This window comes from Gadus macrocephalus, chromosome 22 (genome assembly GCF_031168955.1).
Source record: "Gadus macrocephalus chromosome 22, ASM3116895v1".
NCBI lineage: Eukaryota > Metazoa > Chordata > Actinopteri > Gadiformes > Gadidae > Gadus > Gadus macrocephalus.
The window spans coordinates 4,249,676-4,264,938 of NC_082403.1; the positions used below are offsets into that span (position 1 = coordinate 4,249,676).

The 15,263-nt window shown below is 52.1% G+C and overlaps 2 protein-coding genes across 2 annotated transcripts; one reads left to right on the top strand and one right to left on the bottom strand.

The window, feature by feature from the left end:
• Positions 1–238: 238 nt before the first annotated feature.
• On the top strand, positions 239–2,412 carry smim13 (small integral membrane protein 13). Its single transcript, XM_060042699.1, has 2 exons — positions 239–741; positions 1,283–2,412. The coding sequence occupies exons 1-2, from the start codon at positions 654–656 to the stop codon at positions 1,471–1,473; spliced, it is 279 nt and encodes a 92-aa protein (XP_059898682.1). The 5' UTR covers positions 239–653; the 3' UTR covers positions 1,474–2,412.
• A 3,192-nt stretch (positions 2,413–5,604) lies between these two features.
• On the bottom strand, positions 5,605–11,122 carry nedd9 (neural precursor cell expressed, developmentally down-regulated 9). Its single transcript, XM_060044075.1, has 6 exons — positions 11,099–11,122; positions 10,806–10,907; positions 9,987–10,139; positions 7,777–9,042; positions 7,397–7,486; positions 5,605–6,721 (listed from the first exon to the last, which is right to left on the bottom strand). The coding sequence occupies exons 1-6, from the start codon at positions 11,120–11,122 to the stop codon at positions 6,143–6,145; spliced, it is 2,214 nt and encodes a 737-aa protein (XP_059900058.1). The 3' UTR covers positions 5,605–6,142.
• Between the last annotated feature and the right edge of the window lie 4,141 nt (positions 11,123–15,263).

Sequence of the window (15,263 nt, forward strand, 5' to 3'; positions counted from 1 at the left end):
CACAAACAAGGTCACACAGGTATTTCTACAACTAGCAGTGAATAGCTAGTTGGATACAAATGTATGCAATAAAAAACACAAAATACACAATAATAATAATACAAGTTAAGTTAATGTCGGACACCTGCTGGGTGACTTGCACCATCTTGTGGACAGATCGAGAAAGAAATGACGGACTACGCTAAGCCCATTTCTCCCTGACTACACTACCCAGAAGCGCCGAGCAGCGAGTTCACGCAGGCGCAGTCGTGGCGCCACCCTCTGACGTGAGCGTGTTGTCCTACTTTTGTTGTTGTTTGTAGCCGGGGCCAGACGTTCACATACCTCAAACATGTAGCGCACGATATGTAGGACTGGGGTTCTCTACCATCTAGCTAGTTTGGGTCTTCGGTGTTTCGATAAAACCCATTGACTTTAGGTTATTCCCCGTGGTTTGGTCCTCTCTAGATAGCCTTAGCTACAGTGTGCTGACTGCGATGCGTTCGCTGTTCCTCCATCGCCGTCAGCAGATCCCAAGCTAAGCGAGCTAGCTCCTATTCTTAACCATGCTGTACGCTGCGACCGGCTCTCGGTGAACGACCACACCATAGCTTGCCTCTCCTCCGTGATCCAGAGGAAACACCCGTTTTGGTCGGTGCTTCTCCGCATGTTCGATGGGCGCTGAGATGTGGCAGAGTGTGGGGCTCACAGTGCTGGTCATTGTGGCCACACTGGTCTGCGTGCTGCTCTTCATGCTCTTTGGTAAGTGTGTTTTTATGTCCATTTTTATGAGAACAACAATGATGTCTACACGCCTCACTGACTCGTTTAGTTGAGCTTAACAGTGGCCTGGACTGCTAAAATGTTAAGGTGGGCTGATACACTGAGGAGGCTGTGATGTTGAGAATTTTAAACTCCACGATATAACGTAGCGCTCGTATTCTTTATGTCTGATTACTGTCATGCGGTGTTCAGAAGGCCTTTGCCTGACTGCTTCTATTTTTACGCTGTTTAAAGGAGAGGGAGGGCCTAGAAAGTAGTCTGAACGTGGCCGTTCAAATGTTGCTGATTTGAACCTTGCACCCTGTGTCAATAAGTTTTGTTTTATGTCATTCCTCTAAATTTTACAGCCGATGGCTATCTTCAAGTACAGTGTAGACATTTAATCAGTACTACTCTGAAAACGAAACCGGACATTTACATCTATGCGTTTTTATTATTGTTGACATCTTGGTATGCCAGTTATATAAGTTATGTTCATCCAGTGTTGTTGGCCTTCCTCCTCCCTCCTCGCTCCCCCCAGGCTGGTACGTGGTGTGGCAGCTCTTCCTCTCCAAGTTCAAGTTCCTCCGCGAGCTGCTGGGTGAAGCCGGCACCCCCCAGGCCGAGACCCAGCCGGCTGGACCCCCCGCAGAGCGTTCGGCCGCCGCCCCCACTCGCTCTCGGCCCAGGAGCGCCCGCCAAAGAGTCACACCGACAGAACCCGCCTCCTAGACCCCGGGACAGCCAACCGGCGTCCTTCCTCCCCGCCAAGCCGGCCTCTAATTGGACAGCTCCTCTCTCCCCCCCCCCCCCTCCCGCACCCCCCCCCCCCCCTCCGCACCCGTGGCTGACCACTGTAGGTCGGTCGTTACACAGGGGGCCGGCGTGCCCATCCACTCTATACTCTGATATACATATAGTCTGCACTACCTGATTGGTCAACACGAAGCCCCGCCCATTCTTGAAACTTTGCACGAACCGGGAAATGCTTCCTCGGTTTGAGAGGATAAGCCATTCAATATGCTTCACGTCCCCTTTCACCTGTCTGTGTGTCTGTGTGTCTGTGTGTGTGTGTGTGTGTGTGTGTGTGTGTGTATACGTGTATGCGTGTGTGTTAGGTGTACATGTGTGTTGTTGTAGGCATGCACAGTCGCGTGGGCTTAGTGAGGGGGCTCCACTGCCACTACTTAACGCAAACCGTCTGTCTCGGCAGCGAGACTGCTGCTGGCCGTCATCACAGAGCGAACGTGTTCGTACTGCACAAGACATAACTGACCTTTTAGATGACCTTCTGATCATGACACTTCGTGGGTGTGCGTGTACACTTTACTCTTAAACATGTAGTACTTTTTCAGTTGCGACGCCTGCTTACACGGATAGGCCCTGATAACGGTTGACTGTTTAACTGTAACTCTGTTGTGGCTGCTTCACTAAAGGGACAACTCGATAAACTGAAAGCCCTGGACTCTGTCACTGATGTTTGATCTAACCCATGTTTGTTTTTTTTGTTTTTATATGAACCAGGACACTTTGTGTAAAATGGCTGTGGTGGAAGGGAACGTTTTTACGAATGTTTTTATGCGTTTGTCTGGTCGGACAGAGTGGTGGATGATGTCCAGATTGCCAGGAGAGGGGTGGGGAGGAACAAAATAAAGTTTTCATTCCACTTGATGAAGATCTTTTTTTTTTTTTTTTACCGTATTTGGAACGACCGCAACGTTGCAAAACCGAGAGCAAACGCCACAGCTGTTGGCTCTTTAGTTTTATACAGTTCAGCTGATGTGATCTCTGAGGATGATGCACATCCTGTAGCTTTCATGTGTTTCCTCTTTCTCACACGCAGATCAAACACCCCCCTTACTGAGCAGTATTCTGACATTTAATTGCTTAACATTTTGGGCTGTGAAGCTCTTAAGGCTATCAAAAAAAGTAGTTTGTGTGTGTGTGTGTGTGTGTGTGTGTGTGTGTGTGGCAGCAGCATTGGCCTACTTCTAGTTTTTGACCACATGGGGGCAATATTGCACCATTATAAATAAGTCCTGTACCTCCGTAGCCGTTTTTCCTTCTCAATGAAATGTTGATCAAGAAACTAAAACATCGTTGTTCCGTTTTGTTCTTATGGTGAAATTCGCAGGATTGTGTAGTTCAAATACTTTGTTATTGAATAACTATTTGCAGCCATCAATCTCAATGGCGCATCATCATATCACCTGTAACTGCACTTTATAAATATAACAAGTGACGACAAAATATGAACACGTAATGTCGACTCTTTTTACACGCATGTGCATATTCCAGATTAACGTTTATCCAGGTTAAGCAGACTGTGAAAAACAAGTTGAGCCGCTGTGTTTAAGGTCTGTGTGAGGATTCAAATGGTAGATCTGCTAGTGGTTGCTCAATATTCTCAGCGTTTTATAACAACCGCAATATCGTCTTGACACATGAGGCCCGATTGAAAATAAAAAGGAAGCCCTTCTCAGAACAGATGCTATAATTTCTGGACGCAAATACTGAACAGGAAATGATGGTGTGGTGAACTAGAAATGTAATCTGAATATTTGTAGCACCGAGGCTGCACTGAAGTCACTCGTGACTCCTCCGCCTTGGGGGGTTAAGGCAGTATAGGACTAAGCTTCCACTGAAATCAGTCAATCATCCAAGCACCCACCCAACAAGTGACACACACGCACCAAATTAAACCTGCCATCACTTCCCGACAGTCAACCGATGAACCAAGTCCCATAGGACATGAAACATACACTTATAATCGTTATTTAAATACAGTAGCTCAGTTTAGACAAGAACATGTCCAGCGTACACCAAACAACGTCATTTTGTAGGGGTTTGTGCTACTAGGGTTTGGCTCCTTTTCTCCCTAGAAAGGGCCCCATTTTCTCTGACGTCAGGGGCCCCTAAGGGGCCCCTGTAAAGCAGCACCCCCATCCAGGGATGCCTCCCATCCATGACCCCTTCCGTGTGCTGGTTTTACCCATCTCGGCAGAAAGGTGAGCAGCTGGGGTGGATCCCCCGAGTGAGCAGATTCTCACCTGCTGCTGCTGCTGCTGCTGCTGCTGCTTATATGCCTCCCCAGCACCTCCTCACAGGTTCAGAGGACACTGGGCCATTGTACGGCCCGGTGACAACTGCTCTCTGGAGCATATAGCAGAAAGGTTAGCGGTGGCTGTCTGTAGCTACAGCAGCAGACCACGGAGAGGGGTCTGGCCCTGCGTGGTGGTGGGGCTGGAAGGTGGGGGGTGGTGTCGAGGAGGAAAATGATTTACAAGATGTTTGCCACAGGCACAGACTGTGTTTTGTCTGTTTGATTGAGAGTTATATGCTATTCTAATCTGGGTTACTTCACCATGGCTACCACCAAGCCCAGAATAGAAGACGACTCCATCATACGTTGGCTAATAATTCCCCCCAGGAGTGTGGAGCAGAATCACGGAAGCCAAGTAATATAAACGTCTTCTTGATTATTTTTTTTTGCTTGTGACCACCGGGGTTCTTACATTTCATTATCAACCTTCGAATATAAATCTGCGTTTCGTTGGCCAACGCTCCCTGTCGTCGGTTTGGGGCCCCGCGGTTTGGTCCAAGAAGACGTGAGTTACCTTCGTCTTCGTCTCCTTCTCTTCGTCGTCGGGAGGCCCCCGCCAGGGACTAACCTAGAGGAGCCAAACCGTCCGACGTCACTCCGCGGCGGATTGTCTTCTCTGTCATCTCCCGGGAGACGGCTCGGTGGTGGAATGCAGAGGGCAATAAAAACCGCGAGGTCGCTTGTAAGTGCCAGACCCTCCGTGTGCTCAGAGGAGATTCACTCGGAACATTTTTTCCTATTGGTAGCTCGTCGGAGAGGAGGAGGGAAGGGAGAGGGGGGTTTCATTGGGGGGTGATGAAGGGTATTTCTTCGTTGTGAACACCCTGTACTGTCTATCTATAGTCGGTCCACAGGGACCGGGAGAGACTATATTTCACTCGAGTTATAATGAATGAGTGGGAAGATGGCAGAGACGAGCAGGAACACAGAGGGGAAACACAATGGATGTTTTTGTGTGTGACTCAAATGGAAAGGGTAGTAGCCTACGCCCAAACCTCAATTCCTCTTTTCATTTTTGCAAGACATTACTTGAGTCCTTACATTTCCATTAATAAATTAGTAGACTATTTTAGGGCTTTACAAGTGAGTCTGAGAACAATAAAAGGTCAAAATGGGGGCTTTCACTTTCAGGCCACTATATCCTGCTTTATCCACCGATACCAAGCCCAATCCATCCTCATCCAGAATTGATTATCCCACAAGCACTCAAAGAACTCCAAACAATTTCACACCAAACCAGATGAAAACCGGTATTTTCTTGAAGGATGATGTTCGTAATCAATCTACTTTCAAGCAGGCCAAGTAGGCCTTTTCTCTCATCTGGTTTTGACCAGGAATAGTTAGGCAGGAATCAGATTTTTTGTTTCAAATAACTTTCATTTCCATTGCGGAAGACCTTAAGTTACAACTGTACTTTAAATTGTGATATACGTCTGGTTTCTAAATGTAACTTAACTCTATTGTCTATTCAAATATAGAGCTATTGCTTTTTTTCAATTAGTAGCCAATGTTTTTTTATTTGAAAAACTATGCATTTTATTACAACACGTTATTCTTTAAGTTATCTCAGCGTCCCTCTAACTTTACTAGATGTCCCCTTCCTACATGGTCTTAAAAATCGTTGACCTAGCATGAAGTGTATGTGAGTAATTTCTTTCATTCACAATTTCCCCTTCTAACACTTGTATGATCTAATAAGAATCACGCTATGAAAGTTATCGAATAAAAACGTAAACTGAAAGGAAAATCAGGCGACACAGTTGTAGACTTAAACAATCCTTTACTTGGTCTGTGTAGAGCACCCCCCCCCCCCCCCCCCCCATCCCCCCAGCCCTGAACAAGAACATTTGAGGCCCCCATCAAACAGTTTCCATGGAGATCTATGGTGGCCTCCAGCAGTAGGGTGGACTGGACAACATTCCTCCGTGTGAAATCAAACAGGACAAGTTGATAAGGTGCTTCATAATATACAACAGGAATGTTACGAAAATATGTCTAAGTTATCCTACGGAGAAACCAATACTGTTTCTGTATATATATATATATATATATTCATACCATACTCATATAAAACAATCTACACAAAAATAGAGCACATATATATACAGAACATAAAATAGGGTGGCTATTTACAACATCCAAAAACATCCTTTTTTTAAGATTAATGAAAAGCAATATATATATATTTCATCATAGATAAATGTTCACGCGCTGCGGATCGTCTTTGGGCGGAAAAACGTACTCGACCCAAACCCGGCAAAACTCTGGCGGCGGAAAAAAAACCAAAATGTCAGACGATCACAAAGCGGCCATTTGCAGCAACTGTTCCTTAAACTGCTGCGCGTGGTGCGAGAGCTCCGTCACGCGGTCCACCATCTCCTGCACGGCACCCGTGCTCGGGTAGTTCAGGGCGGCCATCTTGGTAGAGCCCACCACCGTCTTGAGCAGGTCGCACAGCACGTTGCTGGCGTTCATCACGCGGTTCGCCACGTCCGGCGCGCTGGCCTGCCGCGACAGCGTGTCGCCGATGAACACCAGTTTGTGCGCACTGAGGATGACGAACTTGCCGTGCGCCACGAAGATGCGCGGCGGCTGGCCCGCGCCCACGCAGGCGAAGAAGGCGTCGACGGCGTTGAGGAGCGTGACAAAGTGCTGCTCGCACTGCTGGGCGTAGAACACCAGCAGCTGGCGGTCGTGGGCGCAGACGCGTGCGCCGCCGCCGCCGCCGCCGCCGCCGCCGCCCGTCGTCGTCAGCGGGAGTGACGGGGAGGGGGAGGAGTCCGAGAGGAGGGAGGAGTGTTGGTGGGACACCCACTGGGTGATGTCGTTCTCCACCGGCTTGGCCACTTCCTGTTCCAGCTTCTTGAACTGGTTGATCTGGGAGGAGGGAGAACCCAAAAATACAATCGTTGAGTGAATGGAGTCGGAATCTTCCACTGGCACCTTTTCAACTGGCATCTTTGTAAGCGCTTCGCACTTGGTTCTATGAACATCCTCACTGTGCCAACAGCGATATTTTGTTTTCTCGTTCTTCTGACAGACGTACTTATTGTAACTTGCTTTGGATAAAAGCGTCTGCTGAATGCCCGTGAATGTTAATGTAAATCTTTTAACTGATCTAGAGCGTTCGCTGAAAATAGAACACAGCATTTGAATTCTGACCTTTGCCAGAGGACTAGCCACTAGGGTGGATAGGGAGGTTATTGTGTTGGATGAGCCCCTCGGAATTGAAGGTTAATCTCTTGTTGCTGGGAGGCTGTGTTAAGAGGCGAGGAGAGAACCATCTGTACGTTATGCTGATGGCGCAGAAGTCACCCATAGCGAAACAGCTCAGATCTTCCTGATTGGACTACTCTCGGGGGCTCTCAGTGCTGCTCCCTCCATCCACGACTGCAAATGTCAGCAGCTGTGTTTGTCTGATCAAAGATAGGAGACCTAAATAAATGCCATCTGTGTCATACGGGTAGTTGAAGGACAGAAAGTTGTTTATGAACTAACTTCCTTCCTGGTCTTTCATGTGGGATCTGCGGCGAGCGAGGGGAGAGGACTCACCTGTTCCTGACCCAGCTGCACTTTGCTCTGCTTGATGATGTTCTCCTTGTCCAGAAGCTCCTTCTGTTGCCGTTCAAAGTCTTCTTTTCCCTGGGAACAGTGAAGTGCTTTCGGTAAGAATCGGCTTGAACTTGGCCTTCAAACTGTCGTTCTCATCCCAACTTGATGATGCTACAAGTTGACGAATCGATATGTAGGTGGCCATACAACTTTAAAGTATCAGACTTATCAAATGGACTGAAGCAATGTCAACGTTTGTAACTAATAGTCCGACTCAACGGAACCATCATCAACATACAAGATAAACCACAGAAGAAAGAATACCGGATACAGACAATAACACAGACGATGCGGTCACACTTCTACTCCGGCGCCCTCACCTGCAGATGCACGTAGTCGTAGTCCTCCATCCAGCTCTTGACGCACTTCTCACTATTGTTCATGTTGTCCTTCTCCTGGCCCGAGGGCATGGGGAAGGCCTTCACCTGGCAGCCATAGTTGTCGTTGTCCGGGGATGGGTAGGGCAGCGGGTGGCTGAGGCTCTCCTCCGGCGTGCCCCCCCGGGACAAGGATCCGTCCCCCATGCTGCGTCTGAAAAGCAGCTCGGCGCTGCCGTTGACGCTGGAGGCCAGCTGCTTGACGTCGTCCGGCACGGTGCGCGACACCATCACGAAGCGGTCCAGCTCGTCGCTCTTGGCGTGGTGGTGGTGGTGGTGGTGCTGCCTGGAGGAGGGCGGCGAGGCCAGGGTGCTGACCGCCCAGCCGCAGGCCTCCAGGGCCTGGTAGGTCTGCAGCAGGATCTGCTGGGAGTCCTCCAGCCGGCCCAGCTGCCTCCTCAGCTTGCTGTGGAGGCTGGGGTCCGACAGGGCCGTGGCGTTGGCCGCCGCGCCGCGCCCGAACACCAGGAAGTCGCCCAGCGTGGCCCGCACGCGGTCCAGCACGGTGCGCACGTCGTTGGCGTGGCGCTCCATGAAGGGGAAGGTCCTCCAGTGGGGGGAGGCGGCCAGCGTCTGCACCGCCCCCACCGAGGCCTCCACCGCCTGCTGCAGCCGGAACAGCCTCTGGACGGCGGCGTCCAGCTCCAGCGCCAGGCGGCCCTCTGCGCCGGAGCCCGTGGAGGACGAGGAGGTGCTCATGCTGCTGCGCGTGCTTCCCGTGCTGGAGAAGGACAGCCGGTTGACGCCGTCCGTCACGTCGGCGACCGCGGCCCGCGGCGAGTCCTGCGCGGGCAGCATGTCGTACACGCCCCGCCCTCTGTCGCAGCGCTCGCCGGCGGGGGGGAAGGCGGGGATGGCGACGGGGGCGGCCGCGGCGACGGGGGGCGTCCGGTGAGCGGGGAGCGTCTGCATGCCCCGGGGGATGTCGTAGAGGTCGCCGTGGCAACGAGCGGCGTCGGAGTGGTGCGTCGGGGGCAGGACGTCGTAGATCCCCTCGTTGCCGTTGGCCGCCGGGTAGTGGAGGCGGGCCCCGGGGAGCTCAGAGTTCGGGGGGAAGTCGTAGGGGGACTCGGGGCTGACGGGGGGCTTGGTGAGGGCCGGCGGGGGCACGTCGTAGATGCCCTCCTGGGGTTGTTTGAGCGGCTGGGGGAAGTCGTAGGTGCCCTCCTGCAGCGCGGGGGCGGCCCGGCACGGGGGTACGGAGTACACCTGTGTGGGGCAAAGGAAGAGCACTCGCATTAGACACCCAGAATGGTAAATGGTAAATGGACTGCCTTTATAAAGCGCTTTTCTATATTGCATATTGCAATTGGGCACAGCAGCGTTTCCAACCGGATGCCGTTGGCCAGCCCTGTGGTAAATTGAGGAAGTGAAAGCCTCTCTGGACCGCACAGCACTACCGTTTTTGCAAAACCCTTGAAAATAGCATAAAACCCTGCCCCCAATTACTCCATCCTCTGAACCCAGCAGCAGTCAGCATGTAGAGCCCAGGGCCTCTGGGGCAAACGCCATCCGGGCCACAACTCACGATGGATCTGTTGTGACGCACGCGGGCCCACGGCCCCACCGGAGAGGGGGGGAGGAGGCATGAGACGACAGTCTCCTAAAGCGATTTCCACCGGGGCCTCAGAAATCCACCCATTACTGCGAGACGACCATGCCATCACTGTAATTAGGAGCGACGCAAATAACAGGTTCCAGCATATTTCAGGTTATTACAAACAAACCGACGGGGCCCTAAGCCTGGCGGGATCTGGAGACCGGGGGAAACCTTAGAAGCTCTCGAAAAAGCCACCATTTATGGGCCTGGGCTTTCTTTTTTAACCCCCGTTGGAAAGTTCTCAGGCAGAGAAACCATGAAGCAAGGGAGTTTTGGTTGAACACAACTGGAAGAGAAGGCTTTCATTTGGGGGTCACCGCAAGAACGTCGAGAAATATATTTCTTATATATTTATTTGTGAAGGCCAATTAAAAGGAGAAAACAGCAAACGGCGGACTGCGGACGGGACAAATCTCTGGACGTGGACGGAGGCCACTTCCTAAATTCAACAGGACCGAACCAAACCTCTGTATGCTTGGCTTGGCCTGCACGTCTTTCAAGTGGTGGAGGTCTGAGATATTTTTGGACGGATATTGATGGATGTTCTGCTTACCGCTTGTGAAGAGGGGGGTATGTCGTAGATTCCCTGGTTCCGAAGATCGGGTTGAGACGGAGGAACGTCGTAGACTCCTTCGGGGCGCGCGCTGGCGTGCTTCCCGCTGTACAGCAACGATCCTGACGTTTTGGCCGGCGGAATATCGTACACCTTTTGAGAAAAGAAACGGAACAAAACGTGTCACTTTAGAGCAGTTGGCCAACTGTTTTTGGGGTTCGTACACCAAATTGCGGGCAGTTGTAAAAGTGTTGAACCCTGACTCGCAGTGAGTGAGTCAGTTTTACTAGACTGAAATCCAAGCCTGTATCTGGGATGGGTGCCAGCCACCCCCCGCGACCCTGACCAGAAAATAAACAAGTCAAGAAACAGATGGAAAAATAAAAAAACGTAAAAATAGCCCTTTTTGTGTTTATGTCAAATCTACTCAGAATAGGGGGTCTGTAATTACATCGGATACAACTCCCAGAAAACACAAACAGGAACACCACATCGCCTAAAAGTATACACAGTACCGAGTACTTTATAGTACTTTATAAACCCAAGAACAAGACGACCCCTTTGCATTGCGACTAATTATTTTATACCGTTATTGTATTTACTGCAGTGCTTCAGTACCTGCCACCGATGTTCCCAACACTAACCCAGACTCCAGGCCACTTTGTGGCTATATTCTTAGCCACAAAGGTAAACCCAGGGTGACTCCAAGCCGAACCCTGAGCTAACGACCCGTCCTCCTGTGCCAGCTGAGCAAGAAGGGGGGGCCCCACTAAGTGTGTTTGTGTTGGAACTTCAGGATCCCCCACCACGTCTACATACCCCTTGAGCCGCTCTGCAGGGGGGCACGTCGTAGAGGTCCTGCTGGTTGTGCTGACCCGGGCTGTAGGTGTAGGACTGTCCCACCCTGGTAGGGGTCACCACCTGTCAGGGAGGGAGAGAGAGAGAGAGAGAGGGAGAGGGAGAGGGAGAGGGGGGGAGAGAGAGAGAGAGGGAGAGGGAGAGGGGGGGAGAGAGAGAGAGAGAGACGTCGTTAGTTCCTCTGTGTATAAAAAGACAACTGGTGTTTTTCTTTAAAGAACGAAGCGGTCTTGACAGATTCACCCCTCGCTCACCCCTATCTTCGTGACCCCTCGCATGTTTCCCTCATCCTCTCATTACATCCTCTATCCCTCCCCTCTCTCCTCTAGTCCTCAAGTCATCAAGCCAGCTAGTGCCAGTGCTGTTGCACAAGACTCACAGGACTTCGACAGCAAAGCAAAGCCCTGCAATCTCCCTCCGCTCGCCGTGCGTTCAGGGGCCCTATTCGTGTGAGCTTCCCCTCCAGACCGCAGGGTGAAGGCAGACTGGAGCTCTGAAGCCCAGAGCTACTGAAGGTTCTCCAGGAGGCTGTCGAAACACACTTTAACAGCCCATTGAGGAACCACACGGACATCTCTGTCACTAAACAGACTTTCCCTGGCGGTTGGACCCACAATGTGTTCCATTCCCCTCCAGAACCTCACCCTGACCTTTTTTAAAGGAATAATACTGGCTAGAACATGTTGAGGTCGCCACAAAAACGTCTAACATCTCACATCATCGACATTCCAGGTTTTATTTTTCCGATATGTACATATTGTACTTGATACGCTGCTTGTTTGTGTCAGGGTTTCCGACCAATCCGCTTCGACCATATCTCACCGATACCATACAACAACCACGGCGAACCATACCTTAACTTAATTACCGCTAACTTCCCGAGTGAATGTAACCATGTCTAACCGAAAACTTGAACTAATCCAAACGTGGCCACATTTAACGCTTTACCTGAAATGTTACCATCCTTCATCTGATAACAAACGTTTCATAAACTCTGGAAAGTTGGGTAGTGTAGGGGTGCGGTGTGATGTTAGCTGGGAGGCTGAGGTCATTTGTTTTGTTTCCGTCTAAACCCATTCTGCTCAGAAGTGTCCCACAGGTCGATACCCGGGCAAGAGAGGAAATGGCTTTTCCAAATCTCTCTTTCTCTTTCACCTAAAATCCACAACAACAGTCTTAACGTCTTAACATTGTGCTGCCCGCAGTCTAGTTTCCCCCCCCCCCCCTTTTCTCCATTTTCCTTCCTGCTCTCTCGTTCCTGGAATAACTCCTCCTGCTTTCCTTTAGAAGTAGGAAGACTTTGAGAGATTCCTTGCTGCGTCAGACGGAGATAGGAATGTTTGGAATGCACAAACACCACCCACTCACCCTAAAACCCCCCCCCACAAACAACAACACACGGAATTAGAGGTTGCACTCCCATCATCTCCGCTACGTTCTTAACATATCCCATAATACTAACATCCCTGGTGAGTTCCCGCTTCCAGGCAGACTGGACAGAAGCACGCAGGAGACCTATACACGTTTAAGCCGCAAACTATTGGAAACAAACGGCAGGATTACAAAGAGATGTTCTCGGGATTTGGAGGAAAGAATACTCTAACAATATACCGTGAGTCACCAGGGGAGCCCAAACCCCTCGCTCGTCATCGGTGGGGCAGAGGGTCAACGCAAAACAATTTGTTTTTGCCCCCCTCAATGTTTCTGACATTTTCCCAAAATTACAATATTCTTCGTCATGGATCAACGGGGGGGGGGGGGGGGGGGGGGTCTGATCGTGGCTTTGTGTGGAAAAAGGTGTGGAGGTGGGGGGGGAAGAAGAGAATAGAGTGATGAAGACGAGCTGGGGGGTGTGATGGGGGGGGGAGGTGGGGGGGGAGCTTGGCGGGGGGGAGGGTTGAAAAGGAAAAGGCGAGTACACACCGCCTAGTAAGGAAAGGAATGCCATTCAGAGCGGTGTGGACTCACTGCATCACCATTCCATATGGTTCTCATAAGGGTAAGTCCAGCCCCCCCCCCCTCCTCCATTAGTGATTTAAAGGGGCTCATCGCTGGCATTCCTGTGTGTCCATACATGGGGGGGGGGGGGGGTCTGAGTCACCTCCACCCCCGCGCGCAACAGTGTCCCTGAAATAGACCGCGGTGGAAACGGGATAACAGATTACCTCGCTCTCGATTTCTACTCCTCGCACGCTCACGCGCTCGTTGTTGACACGTCCCCAGACACCAGCAGATGGGTTGGTGGGGGGTGTGGCCGGGGGCCGGGGTGCGGAGCGTGATTTGATTTCCGACAAAGAAGGTCATGTTTTTCGGGGAAAGACCTTCGGAAAATATCGGGTGGCGAAAGGGAATCTCTGGATTTACTGGCGTTTGTTCCACAGAGCGAACCAGGAAAGAGACTCGACCTCCTCCTCCGTCTCGGGGCCTGTCGGCCCCAGGTTCATGTGTGGTCGGGACTAGTACAGAAGGAACTCTCTCCCAGCTATGACACACAAACACACACACAAGCGCACACACACAAACATGCCAAGATGCACTCGCACACAAGTGCACACAAAACCAGTGCGCACACCGGTGCTTGCTCCACGCCCTGTGTGTTTACCCAGCATGCTCGGGGCGCGGGTGACTGCCGGGCGGCAGCTCCTATAATCACCGCTGGGTAAATATTTACCCCGGCCGGCGCGCTGGAGATGATCCGCAGCTCATTGCCGAGGGGGTGGCGGCGATGACATCACAAAGAGCGACAGCTCAGGTGTGGGAGGAGATTCGTCACGGCACATGAGGAGAGGGACGGGTCCACTCCGCTTGGCGGCCGCCATTACGGAGTGTTCTGTCGGCGCGTAGCCTCGCGGCGGGCGGTGCCTCGCAGGCTTTAGGGGGGGGGCCGCGGCCGTGTTGACTTAGCATCCGCGGGCGCGTGCTCTGTTACCCGGGGGTGGGGGGGTGGGGGGGGGTCAGAGTTTCCTCGGTCGGTCGGTGTGTTACGGGGGGGTCGTAACGTGTCGAGCCGAGGCTTGAGATATGGTCTGTGTGTTGCAGGGGCCTGCAGGAGAAGAGGGACTGCACTGGAAACCAGTTTGAACTAGTTTCAAACCCGGGCTTAAATCCTTGCCAGCAGCCCGAGAAGGGAGTGTGTGAGTGAGTGAGTGTGTGAGTGAGTGTGTGAGTGAGTGAGTGAGTGAGTGTGTGAGTGAGTGTGTGAGTGAGTGCGTGAGTGAGTGAGTGTGTGAGTGAGTGTGTGAGTGAGTGTGTGAAGTGAGTGCGTGAGTGAGTGCGTGAGTGAGTGCGTGAGTGAGTGCGTGAGTGCGTGTGTGAGTGAGTGTGTGAGTGAGTGTGTGAGTGAGTGTGTGCGCACGTTTTCTATCCAGTCTCCATTTCAAACCCGATGACAAATCCACCCATCCCCATTGTCTGGGTTCGTCTTTTTTCCCTAAATATCAGGTATCCGACCCGCCTCCCTCCCAGTGACCCCGGCGCCCTACACCCCCCCCCCCCCCCCCCCCCACACTCATCTGTCAACCCCACCCACGCCTCCCTCCAACCTCCCCTCTTGTCCTGCTCTCATCACTCCCCCTTCTCACCCACGCTTCATGGCGGTGTACAAGGTCAGAGTCCCACTATCTCTCTTCGCCTCCTCCATCACCCCCCCCCCCCCCCTCCTCCCCTCCCACCCCCGGACCACCTCTTGCTTCCCATCAGCACCAGTAACTAAAGATGACCCGCCAAGCCAAGGTTAAGCCCCTCCAGCCCCCAAAAAAGGCGAGGGGGGGGGGGGGACTGGGAATGCGATCCCCTCCTCGTATTCCCGGAGAGGCTCCGCACCACCTGAGCGGCTGGCGGCGGCAGCGTTTGGTTCGACGCTCGCTCCCTCACCCCGGGGGAGTCGTTTCAGCGCCATGACAACACGCTCGTTCTGCTACGACGCCGCCGGTGTCCCGCTCTGAGGCCATGGAGGGCGCAGTGTTTTTCCAGCTAATTTCTCAGCATCCCCCCCCCCCCGCCCCTATCCTCCCTCCCCACCCTCCCCCCTATCATCTCCTCTCCCCCCCCACCCTTCCTCCCTCACCCGTACACCGAGAGATAATGTTTTCGTCGCGCTGGCCTATTAAGGCGGCAAACTCATTACTGCAGGTAATTAAGTCTGGCGTCCCACAAGACCGTCAGCCAGCTCAGGATGGGAGAGGGGGGGGTGAACCAAAACAGAGAGGAACAGGGAGGCGGGGGGGGGTGATAAGAGGATACCCTGATTGGAAGGACTAATGAGGATCATAACGCCCCCATCTTACCATGGTTTAAATCCACAACACCGGGAGCCGCCGTTTACCCACAACGGAGACAAAGCTCAAACTGAGAAAAAGAAACAAAACGATTCGCTTTTCGCGCCGGCTTCCGGGGAACGACGATTATCGGTCGCCTATC